Source organism: Epinephelus fuscoguttatus, linkage group LG16 (assembly GCF_011397635.1).
Source record: "Epinephelus fuscoguttatus linkage group LG16, E.fuscoguttatus.final_Chr_v1".
NCBI lineage: Eukaryota > Metazoa > Chordata > Actinopteri > Perciformes > Serranidae > Epinephelus > Epinephelus fuscoguttatus.
In genome coordinates, this window is record NC_064767.1 from 11,265,239 (window position 1) to 11,277,311 (window position 12,073).

The following is a 12,073-nucleotide window of genomic DNA, read 5'->3' on the forward strand; positions in this document are numbered from 1 at the left end:
AGCACCCGGCTCGTCTCAGGCCAGAAGTGTTGATATTCTTGCTGTGAACCTGGAACTTAGCAGAAAGTTAAACCGTTACAGCAGCACTGTTAAAGATACGAATTTATTGACTGTGAATAGAAAACAAACTAACAGCTCTCCAGTTTATATATTAATACGTGCAGGTCACACTGATGCAACATGGTTGCAAAATGCGATTTAATAGTCGTTGTCTGGAGACCTGCAGATACAACAACATGCACAACATCTGCTGATACACTATCGCTGAGGAGTGGTATGGGTGAATAGGGGGGCGTGTGTGTGATGTGTCACGTTTGTAAGTCTTTTTTTAAATTCTTTTTGTGTCTTCAAGAGGGAGAGAGCCATAGGAGAGAGCAAGAAAACTGAAATGCCAAAGCGAGTCTCATGCCGGTGGTTTAAAAAAGGAAAGTATAGTTTATAATTTATACTCATTTAATTCAATCGATCACTTTATAGGATTCCCCATGTGGAAAAACGGCGCAAGACATTTAGTATACTCGACATATATCATCCATCCCTGATGGGAATCAATAGAACTATGCATAATGAGTCCAGAAAATGATAAATTCACACCCCTTCCTTCAGAAAAATATTATCACAAGCAACAAATACCAATGCTCACATTAATAAAAACCATAGTGTCTTGACAAACATGATTAGAAATACAGGAGAATATAAGATTCATTCATTCCCCATTGTTTCTTTTAACCCAAGCACATGAGACATGTTGAGAATTTCCGCTCTAGCACAGGAAGTACATTTTTAAATTTTAAATACTGAGACATGTTTGGTGTTAGAAAGTTGCATATAAAATGTATTTAATCACTGTTTAAAAACATTAGGCTGTGGGACGTTCGTTATGTCCTCAGCTGAGACTCTTTGTTAAAGGTATGTCAAAGTTATCAGAGAAGATGGAATAACTTTGGAACGGATATAATTGATAACAAGACGAGAGACCTTGGACTGGGCAAAGATCAGAAGACCAGAGATGACTGTCCTTGTCTCTTGGGCTCCCCTCTGTCCTCCAAAAACATCCCTCAGTCGTCACACCAACCTCAGTAACACTTCACTGTGCGGATGTGGTCCTCTCCTGCCGCGAACCCCGGTGAAAGCTAATTAAGAAATATCGCAGCCTTCTGCGAACTCAATTAAATAATGTTAATTTATTCTAATTTCAATTTGGAGGTAGTCTGAACTGAAGGAGGGGCTGTGAAAACAAAGTCTGGGAGAGGAAGGAGAGCTCTGGCCTCTGCCTCCCCCCCGGCACAGGAGCTCTCACAACCTGCAAAACTCTATTTAATTTGAACCCTTTGATTAACATAAGTAATCACACTAGCCCTTCAACTGAAGGGGAGAAAGAAAACATACGTCTAGTGTTGGTTCACTTTCTCATCTCTGGGAAGGATGAGTGTGTAAAAAGGAACGGGGAAAAAGAGGGAAAAGTGGTGAAGACATCATGTAGGATTCTGGCAGATTTTACCTGGGTGATTTTGCAAACTCTAAATATCTTCTGTCATTGTGTAGTAACCACTATTTTCTAAAGTAATCAACAGTTCTTGGATCCACATGTTTCCTCAGAGCAACTAAGTGCCAGCAACTTCAACTTGAAGATGGCTTGCTCTTTCTTTGAGTAAATATTAAGATAATATAGAAGTTCTTTGTTCAAACTTTTGCCCTCAGACATATGCCAGCTTCCAACTTTTCTTTATATGAAAATAAGGCAAATAATTCATGAAGCGGAAACTTGATAAAAATCCAAAGATCAGCGCATCTAAGTGTAGAGCGGTCTGACTAAGGAATAGAGATGGAGATGAAACAAAAGGAGGAGCAGGGGATCACTGAATTACTGGGAGGGGTGAAATCAGCCCCAGGGAAAAGAGATGGACTGAATCAGACCAGACAGAGCTCACAACCCGCCCAACAGGAACTCCCTCTGTTCATTTACATTAATCCCACAGACGTTTCCATCCTTCCAGCTCCTTCACAGATGCTAAACTTAAACTTGACGTCTTTGAGGATCTATATCTCCCAGACAGGACAATGGACAGACACAGTGGCATGAGAGACATGAAGCGTCTAATAAGACCCACTCTTGCCAGCAAGGAAACATATTTGAGATACTATCAACAACAACTGAAAGTAGATAACATACTGTGTGTGTATTCAAAGATAAAAGTGCAATGAGTGAATGCACAATGGCAACAGTTTGAGAAGCCCACTTGCGAGTCAAGCTAAAGACATGCCGCCATCAGTGAGTGACCCAGAGAGTTAAAGGAATATTTCACCAGCAAATGACCATTTGCACGCCAGTTACTCGCTACTTACCTTATCTTCATGAAGAAAAGTCTGTTTTTCTCACATGCCTCCATGATGAGCAGAGAATTCCAAAAAGTCGAAAATTCTTCATGAATTGAAGTAAACGGGGACCATGTTTAACAACAGCAAAACTATATCAAAACATATGTTTATAGACTCACACATCTCGTGCAGTTTAATCCAAGACTCATTTATCCATTCCTGTGCCCAGGACTTGTCAAACATGCATTTTGGCTAAAAAAAAAAAATAAAATAAAATGATTTAAAACACGTCAGTACATGTCAGTCTCATGCATGGCCAAGTAGTGTGACTGGGCACCTGCATGCGTTTGAACTCTGCTTAAGTGGAGCTTATATGCACACACATGGCCAGGCATGCTCAGGGCGCGCTACTAGTAGATGGAAATATTTTATATTGCAACGTTTTAGTTAACATGCATGTGTTTGGGAAAACTGAGCACATGACTAGATAGATAAAATTTGGAGTTTTGCTGTTGTTAAATGTGGTCCCCATGGACTTCAGTTCAAGAAGAAATTAATATACAGCTGGTCATTTGGCCTGTAAAGCATTCTTCTAACCTTCACTTTCTGTGGGTCCAATGTAAAATGCTGCAGTTATACTGGGGAACCCTGATCCCAGTTTTGTGAGTGTGTATTACGTACAAAGAGTAAAGAGGCTTATTCAAAGTCTCGTTTCAGGGAGACACTGCTGTCTGAAAGACTGGGAGATGAGTTCACACTGGGACTGACCTCATATTGTCAGATGGAAGCCAACACGACAAGAGACAGGTTCACAAGTGGCAGAGACTGCATTAATTGTATATGAAGTCTGTTAGGCATCATAGAGAAGAAAACCTCCACAGCGGGGCTCGACTGAGCATTTTACTTTTATTTGCTCCTAAAATAGATCCATGCGATCCAGAACAATCATTTAGGAGCACAGCGTGCAAGTAGCAGTGTGCTGCTCATCATTCAAAAACTACAAGCCCCAGAATTGCACAAGCCGCAATGCACCAATCACAGAAGAATCTTCTGTAATGATGCAACCAGTGTCATCTAGTAAAAGTTAGATTACAGGGAAAAAAGCATCAATACAATAGGCTAAATTTTACATGAGTGGACATTACTAAAATCAAGCCCATTTATTTTTATTTTGAGTGAAAAGGAAACGAGGAGAAAGAAGCATCCTGCGAGGGGGCTTCGTAAGGTTTGACTAACTAACAAAGCTTTGCATTTCATATTAACTGAGGCAGCTAAAGTTAACGTTAGCATGGTGGCTATAAAGACAGGGCAGCTGAAAGCGTTAGCGATGTCACTTCAATGTCCACTGGAACCGGCAGAGGGAGAACATATAGATTCAATGTTTTAGTGTAGAGAGAACAACAGCGTCAGAGAGATGACAGCATGAAGCAACTGATCCTGTCTTTCTGCTGGGTCTGTATCTTTCTGGATATAGACAAAAAAATAGAAATACAAATCTGGCTACAGACTGTGTTTGAGACTGTTTTCCTTGCTCTGACCAGAGTAGTGCTGCACAGCTGCAGTATAAATATGCATTTGATACATTTCTATTAATTAACTCTGTATTACATTAATTTTTTTTTTTTGCTGTTCTCCCAATTTGTTTTCATTTATGAGCACATGTACTCCCTGGGGAAAAAAAAGTTGAGATGCTGCAGGTTGTACACCTCCATTTACATCTCTAAACCCTGCATGCTAAATGCAAATTTGCTAAGCATTGGTCTCTCAGGTCCCCCTGGATTGTCTCAAGATGAAACACCCCAACAACTGGTAACCCACGTTTCAATAAATGCATTTGAGTTGTTCAGTATTTGCCGTCTTATCCTGTCCATTAATTTGATAGTGCTGAACGTGTCTTCCACTGGCAGAAATCCAGAGCTTTGAGCTCTTGTTAGAGCTTAATGTAAATCCAATCCATATGTGTAATACCTGTGTACGGAGTAAGTGGGTGCACACCATATGTCCTGTAGATGTCCCGATTCTTCACAGGCTGGCATTGAAGTGGGTGGTTTTAATACAATGACAAGGAGGATAAAACTACATCTACAAGACAAAGTTTAATGCTAAACCTCCTGAGTGAATTCGTACGTGACAAGGAGAAGAGAGTTTAGCTAAGCCAAAATATGACAGTATTCATTTTTAGTATATGATACATAGGTATTATAGTAGCTCACATCATAATATCTCCATGATCCATATTTCTTTCCTTCATTCTTCTACTCCACTGCTGTGCTCTCATCTTAAGAGAAAACTAAGCATCTTTCTTGTTTTGGCTATTTTTTTATCCAAGTTCTATCTTTTGAACATCAGTACACAATCACAGGAACATCATTCGAGCACTAAGGCTCTGACCCTTACACTTTTAACTGTTTGTCCGGTGTAACTATGATCAAGCAGTAAAAGCTTTTGTTACCTGTGCACTGAATAAATGTGTAAAATGTAAATGTGATTCAAGACATGCTAATCTCTTCTTGGTTAGCGAAGACGAGATTTCATTCAACAAAACAGGTGTGAGACATTTCATACCCCTCAGGGCAGGTTGTAAATGTATAACCGAGTATGGCTGCTTTCAATATATCAATTTCTATTCACATTCTGAGATTAGACTGCGTGTGTGTGTGTTTATCTTGGTCCTACATACCAATTGCCCACATGAATAGTCGGTAGAAATAAATATAAATGGAGAATACACACCTTGAAACCTCTAATATGAGAGAGGTAGAGGTTAGCTGTGTTTTGGGGAAAGGTTATACCTGCCCCAGTGCATACTCACTGAACTGAGCCTTAGGCATCCTAGAAACTATAAGAACAGAAACGAACATGCATGCGAGCACAAGCACACATCTATACTCTGCACACGTCCATAGTGTGATGATGTGTTGGCTTCGTCTTGGCCTCTCATAGTGGGAATGTCTCCTCTTAATCCTCTCTGACTTCATACATTCAAAGGTCATCTCACAGCCTACACATGGCTGAGTCGTGTGTGTGTGTGCGTGTGCGTGTGTGTCGTAATGCTTGGTGTGAATAAGAACGAGAAACCTATTCACACTCGCTGTATATGTCAACAAACCCTGTAGGCCTATCCTTGTTTACTGTGAACATCCTATCTCTCCTTCTACTATTCCCTGGCCATCTTCCTCCTCTTCCCCCCACTGTTCTCCTCTCCTCTACCCTTCACTATCTTCTACCTATTCTCCTTCACTGCACCCCCCCCCTTCCTCTTCAATCCTCACCCACAATTCATTCTTTGCGTCCCTCCCTCCTTCCCTCCACCCCCAAGCTCCAGAGGCAGGGGCATCTCTTGGCGAAGTGTGGCCCACCACAGGCCACTGGCTTTGGGTAATTAAAGTGGTTTAGGCCCCCTCACCCACGGTCACAGGCAACTGCAGCTGGGTGATAAAGGCACTGTGCCATAATTACATGGACGGCCAGCATCACCGCCCAGCTACACTAAAACAGTCAGCTAGCCAGCTGCATGGGGAGGAGGGACCTGTGTGTGTCTGTGTGTGTGTATAAGTAACTGTATAGAGTGTGTTTTCATGTGTGTGTGAGTGTGAGTGTGAGTGTGTGTGCGCAGGGGGTCAACACCCCCTTGTGATCGCTCTGCTGTAGTTAAGCCCCCTGTGTTTAAGCCCCACATAGGCTCATTGAGCCCCTACACACACACACTCATTTTTAACCCCCACCCGTCCCCACACCCCCAGCCAATCATTCCCCACCAGTGGTCTGACTCCTGCCGTGAGTGTGTGTGACCATCAGCCATTTAATTAGACCCAGCCATGATTTACCTAATTTAAATAAATAAATAAACATACGAAAACACCCCAATAAACAAATACCTATATTCAAATGAGGAGCTGGGGAGTTTCATGAGCATAAAGAATGGGGCAGAAGATGGGATTGTGCAGGCGGAAAAAAAGCTAATGTAAGGACCACTGGATGTGGACACACAAACGCAATCACACACACACACACACACACACACATACACACACTTAAAAAAAATGCTTCAAGTCACTCACTTATAATAACACATGCTACAAAGAAGGAGTCAGAATGAAGAATAGTAAGTTGAGTTAACTAGAGGTGTGGAATTCTGGGATTTTAGGGTTCAGGTTATATCAAAATGTACTGTCTCTGTTACTGTTTAAATAATGTTAAATTACATTTATTTTAGTTATGAAACTAATCAAAACTGTGGTCATCTGACAAACACTCCTGATGAGTTAATAAAACTAAAAAAGCATAAATCACCCATTGTACTGTATGTGTATGTGATAGTGAATTCACTAAGAAGCAGTGGTCAAATTACACTGCAGATTTCAAACAGGGTTCACAGCTACTGTTTTTCTTCCCTTCCCGTCAAGTGGGTAAGTGGGTATAGAAATCTATTGCCAGAAGTCAATTTTTATTGAAATTAACTATGATATTTAACCTTTATTTAAGTAAATGAATCAGAACAAGGACATAGTATTACACAGATGCGAAGCTACATTCTTGCATATCAAAAATGGTATGACAATCCCCCCTCCGCCCCAGGAATGGACTTGTTCCTGCTCACAGGCCTCCTCTAATGCCACGCAACAAAAAGTCTTGTTTCCAGGATGATTTAAAAGTTCATTTGCACTTCAGCTCACATAGATAGATATATAAACTTTGCCTTTTTTTTGCTGGCATTGGGGAGAGGGGAGAGCCCAATCAAACTGTGCATGTGCAACCCTTAACAAAAGATGAGAAGGAAGCAGGGTGGCTCAGTCCTTAGCGACTTCCATCATTAACACCAGAAAAAAATGATGTGTTCAAATATTATTTTGGATAAGTGAGTTGCTACATTTACTAGCCTGAGCAATTAGGCAATCCTTATTGTTAAGCCATGGAAAGAGATACCTTTTAGCTGCACTGGATCTCCCATAGTCTAAATACTGCTAAGAAGCAACATGTTACATTTACATCATTATATCTAATGTGTCCATTCCATGATTTTTACATTTAAGGCATTAAACTCTGACCATACTGCTGAAAAGGACTCCTCTATGTAGGACTGGGTATCAAACCTGATTAATTCTCTGGCGCCAGCCTACATGTGTCTGTAGTGTCAAGTACAGATAAATGGTCAACTGCCAAAAATAGCACTGTATCTGTACCTATTTTTGATCACTGTTTCTTTTATAAATTATAATTTTGCCAATTCTATTTATTGTATTTCATTAGGCTTTAGGCACAGTTCTGTACAGCTGCTTTTGTTTAAGAAACATTTTCCTTTTGTTTTAATAAGAGGTTGTCTTTAATACTTGCTCAGTGAAAATAAGTTCTTCCAACATTCCACCTCACTACGCATTAAGCTCCAGGCTGCATCACACTGCTGAGGCTGCTTGACTGTATTTTATTCAAGCATTTATCAAATTCGCTGTTGTGTTTTTACATGCTTCTGTGTGCCTGTCATGGGAATAAATGAAGTTTATTATATTCAAGTGAAGTCTGTTTACCTTCGGGGAAGAGGAGGCCAGCTCTCTCCCCATTACTGCTGCGACTGGGCTGGGCCCGACTGGCTGCGCTCTCTCCCTGTCTGGACCAGAGCTGGGTTTAGGAGCTGGTGCACTGGGGCCGAGGCCAGGGCTGGAACGTGGGGGCGAGGGAGCCCTCCTCTTCTGGCTGCTGCCCATATCCAGGGAGGGGCTGCCAGCGGGGGGCCGCACAGGGCTCGATGTCCTTGGCTCGTAGAACGGGTTGGATCTGAGAAAGGAGAGAGAAGAGAGGTGACAGGCGAGAGTGAGATGAGACAAGAAGATGTCATGCTAGGAGATGCATGGACCTTTCACAGACTGCAATGCTTCTGTTAACTGAAGGTGTAGTAATGTGCAAAGATAGGAGTGAGAAATTATCAAAGGGACAGTTCACCCTAAAATCAAAAATACCTATATTTTCTTCTACCTGTAGTACTATGTATCAACTCAACAGCAACGTCTCTTTCCACAAATCATGACCCGATTACTGAAGATAATCCACAGACCTTGTTGTGAGCAGTTTCATGAAGGAACTATTTTCAGTCTACTGCACCACACCCACCAACAGTATCTCCGCAATGAAGGAAGCGTGCACCTACTGCTAGCACCAATGAGCTAGCTAATATCACAGCACAGCCGAGGTGAACGCCATTAATGTTTACAACTCTTGCTGTCACAAGCACAAGCCTCTTGTTTATTAGTAAGTACACACTTCTTCTAGGCAGTGAAACAGTTAACAAGCGTAATTCACGCCAAAAAAATCATCCCTTTAAGATTTACATGACCTTTTCCCTCAAAGACCAACTGTGTTTGTTAACCAGTCACTAAAACTGTCAACATCCCAATAAATAAAAACTGTCATGACGAATAACACAAAACAAAATCTATAAGAAAAAAGTGCAATAAAACAAAGCATGATGACGAGGCATTCTTTTATATGGTTACGGATATTATAGCAATGAGATTCAGTGACACTAAACAGAAAGACTTGAGCACACAAGAAATAATACAGATCCTCATTTGCTGAATTATAGTGATTATTTAAACCCATCTTTGGCTCCGACTGCCCTCTGCTTAGTTAATCATAAGGAAATTGCAACATGGAAATGAGAGTTTAGTGCAACACAATGAACAACACACACAAGTGGTAAGGTAATAGAAGATGCAGGTGCACTGAGGTCAGGTCTGTGTGACCTCATATCCTTACTGCCCATGGTGGACTACTGACAGACAGACAGGCAGGCAGGAGCACGAAGGCACACACACATACACACACACAGGCACTCTTACACACGCATACCAGAGTGTTATCAATATACAGGCATGCTTGTGGCACTGAAAGCAGGGGCACGGCCTTGAGACATTCACTCAACATGCAACAAGCAATCCTAAACAAACAAGAGAATTGGATGGAGAGGGTGGGGGTGAGAGCGAGAGTGAGGAAGAAAAAAAGCTGATTGACTAGGTATCTGTCTGAAAGAGAAGGTTAGAGCTACTCAGTGTCTATCTGACTGCAGAGCGATACGAGGGGGGGGGGGGGGGGGGGGTTAAGGGAAGTGAAGAAAAGAAAAGCAGGCAGGCCTATAGAGCAGCTTTAACAGACCAGCGCTGGCTAAAAGACATGTGAAAGGGCTCCAGTCAAAACACTGCGCTGCCCTCTTGAACTTTCTATTCTGCAGAGAACTGCTCCTGGTGTAAGAGACAGAGCAAAAGAAACATGCCAGTCAATAACCTGTCTGTCTTTAGACAGCCGAGGGGACTAAAACATATGGCTATCTATGTGACAGCCTCACTCAACAGCTAAAAGTTTACATTTACAATTTAGGCACGGCCACTTGTCCGCAGAGGTCGTCTATGCAGAGAGATCTCCGCAGACATAAGTTTCGTTCCAGTTCTGAATCACTGATTAGATATTTTGTAAACACATTGTATTCTATTCGATGACTTTAAACGTTCTTGCTTGGGAAGTAGCTAGGATTCCATCACAGGACTTGGCTAAAGGGATGGAAAAACTGGAAAGGGAAGGAGGGGAGGATTACAGAGGAGGTGAAATAAAAATGAGCAGAGTCGAAGAGGAAGTTAAGGAGGATGGCAAGGAGGGAAAGTATGGGGCAACAAGTTGATAGGAGGAAGAGGGAGAGAGGGAGGGAAGGAACGACAGAGGAGGGAAAGGAGGGAGACAAGGTTAAAGAATGCAGTGAAACAACAGGGCCCTTGTTCCCGTTGAAAGAGCTGCCTCGTCATTCGGCCCTGGTGGGGGGGCTTCAAGTGCGCCTCTATAAGGAGGGGTCTTACACGACTTGGCCTGCCAACAGTAACCAAGCTGGGCTGCCTGGATCCTTCCAGACTGCTTCTACTAAGGGCTACTCACAGACACTCAAACCATGTCAGTAGCCCTACAGTTTAGCAAAGGGCTTCTCTACTCTGACATACACAACCTGTTAAATGCACTACATACAAACAGAAAAGGGCTCCTTATATTGTGCCAATGCAAGTGAATGTGTAACTAATGCAAGTGATATCATGTAATGTCAAGGGATAGCAAATATCAGAAGATGAAGAAAAGGGGGATTAAAATAAAGTCTTACTCGTCAAGTTCCTCTTCCTCGTTGCGAGTGGTGTCAGCATACAAGTACTTGCTCATGTCGACAGGCCGCACCCCCTTCCTCTGCCTGGGCTTGGGGGGTTCAGGGTCTGACTGGAGGTCCGTGTCCAGGTCGGGCTCTTCGAAGGGGTTCCCTGGGACCAATTCTGTCTCAGGTTCATCCGGCTCATTGAACGGATTCGAGGCGTCATGGTCATAGAAGGAATCGTCATCCACCTGCCGCCTTGAGACCGGCTGGGCAGGGGGCTCTGTTCGACAGAGAGGAGAGACTGTGTGTACAACACATACTATACAAAACTGTAAAAGATGGTATCTTCTTTATTAGAGAAGAGCTCTGGTAGCTTGTCACCCGACTGGGTTAGAGAGCAGAGGAGAGTCAAGATAAGTGACTGTAGTCCTGGTAACGAGCTAAGCATTATGGACTTTCCTGCCTTTTTACCTTCTCATTTTGTGTTTTTAAATACCTTATAAAGAAATAGCATAACCACAAATACAGTACAATTTTGATTAACAATTCAAACATGTTTCTTGTGTGCTCAAATCCACAGGAACACACTGCTCCTAAAAAAAAAAAAACAAGGCAACCATACCATTCCCATAATCAAATGAAACCAGCAAACCTATGTTAAGTTTAAATACTGGTAAGAAGATCAGGATCTCACACAAGACATGTGAAAGAATGCACTCAAAAGGAAACGTGTAAAAGAATCAAACAAAATCACAGAGCCATACAGACAATAAGGGTCAGATTAAACAAGCAAACAAGCATCAAAGCGGGAGCTTTATGTGTGTGTGAGCATGCCACCCAAAAACAAATAATCCATACTAATACACCTGGCTACTGAGGTGGTCAGACAAAAATATTGGTTTAGCTGTCTGACTGAAAGCACTGAAGCCTACCTGTTATAGTGACACATGACTACACACATTCGAGGTATGTGCACACCCTAAACCTTTAACTTGCATCACCTGTCATTCTAGTGATACCCCCAAAATAAACACTTTTGTTGTGATAACATTACCTCATAATAAGAGACAAAATATCCACCTTTCACAATAAAACCAGACAGAATGTTCTTGTCACATGGACACAGAGTTGAACATACCTTCTTCATCAGGATCACCAAACGGGTTGAGGTGGTTAGGATGAAGGTCGTCATCGGGATCATCGAAGGGATTTGAGCCCATGGCAGGAGACGCTTCCTGGTCCTCGTCTTCCAGGAAGTTCAACTTGTTGATGAGCTCTGTTTCCACAGAATCAAACATAAAGTCATACACAGGAACAACAGAGTCAAAATCACATTTAATGAACAGTAAGTACCACAAAATTAAATGAATACAAACATTCACAAACCCAAATATACCAACATCTGCACTTTGGAGTGAACCATGAGCGTTAAGACCATTCAGTCTTGTTTAAGTCTCCCCTCTTGCTGGGGGAGCGCTGCCTAAACATCTGTGTTTCTCTGCCACTTCAACCCACTTCAATGCATGTACAGCAGTGGCATTGTGGGAAAATTTGTGTGGTATGGAGGGTTACTGTGGGAGACGGTGAAGGCAGTATAGAGTTGCTACGGAGATCCTGGCTGGAGAGGCGGAGAATTGT

At 42.2% G+C, this 12,073-nt stretch overlaps 1 protein-coding gene across 5 annotated transcripts in view; it reads right to left on the reverse strand.

The window, feature by feature from the left end:
• ehbp1 (EH domain binding protein 1) overlaps positions 1–12,073 on the reverse strand; it is a 164,787-nt gene that overhangs the window by 98,132 nt on the left and 54,582 nt on the right. For all 5 annotated transcript variants that reach the window (XM_049600386.1, XM_049600390.1, XM_049600387.1 and 2 more), the window contains 3 exons: positions 11,574–11,711; positions 10,451–10,715; positions 7,845–8,091 (listed from right to left, as the gene is read on the reverse strand). In XM_049600386.1, coding sequence (XP_049456343.1) covers positions 7,845–8,091; positions 10,451–10,715; positions 11,574–11,711 — 650 coding nt within the window. The remainder of the gene's footprint in view (positions 1–7,844; positions 8,092–10,450; positions 10,716–11,573; positions 11,712–12,073) is intronic.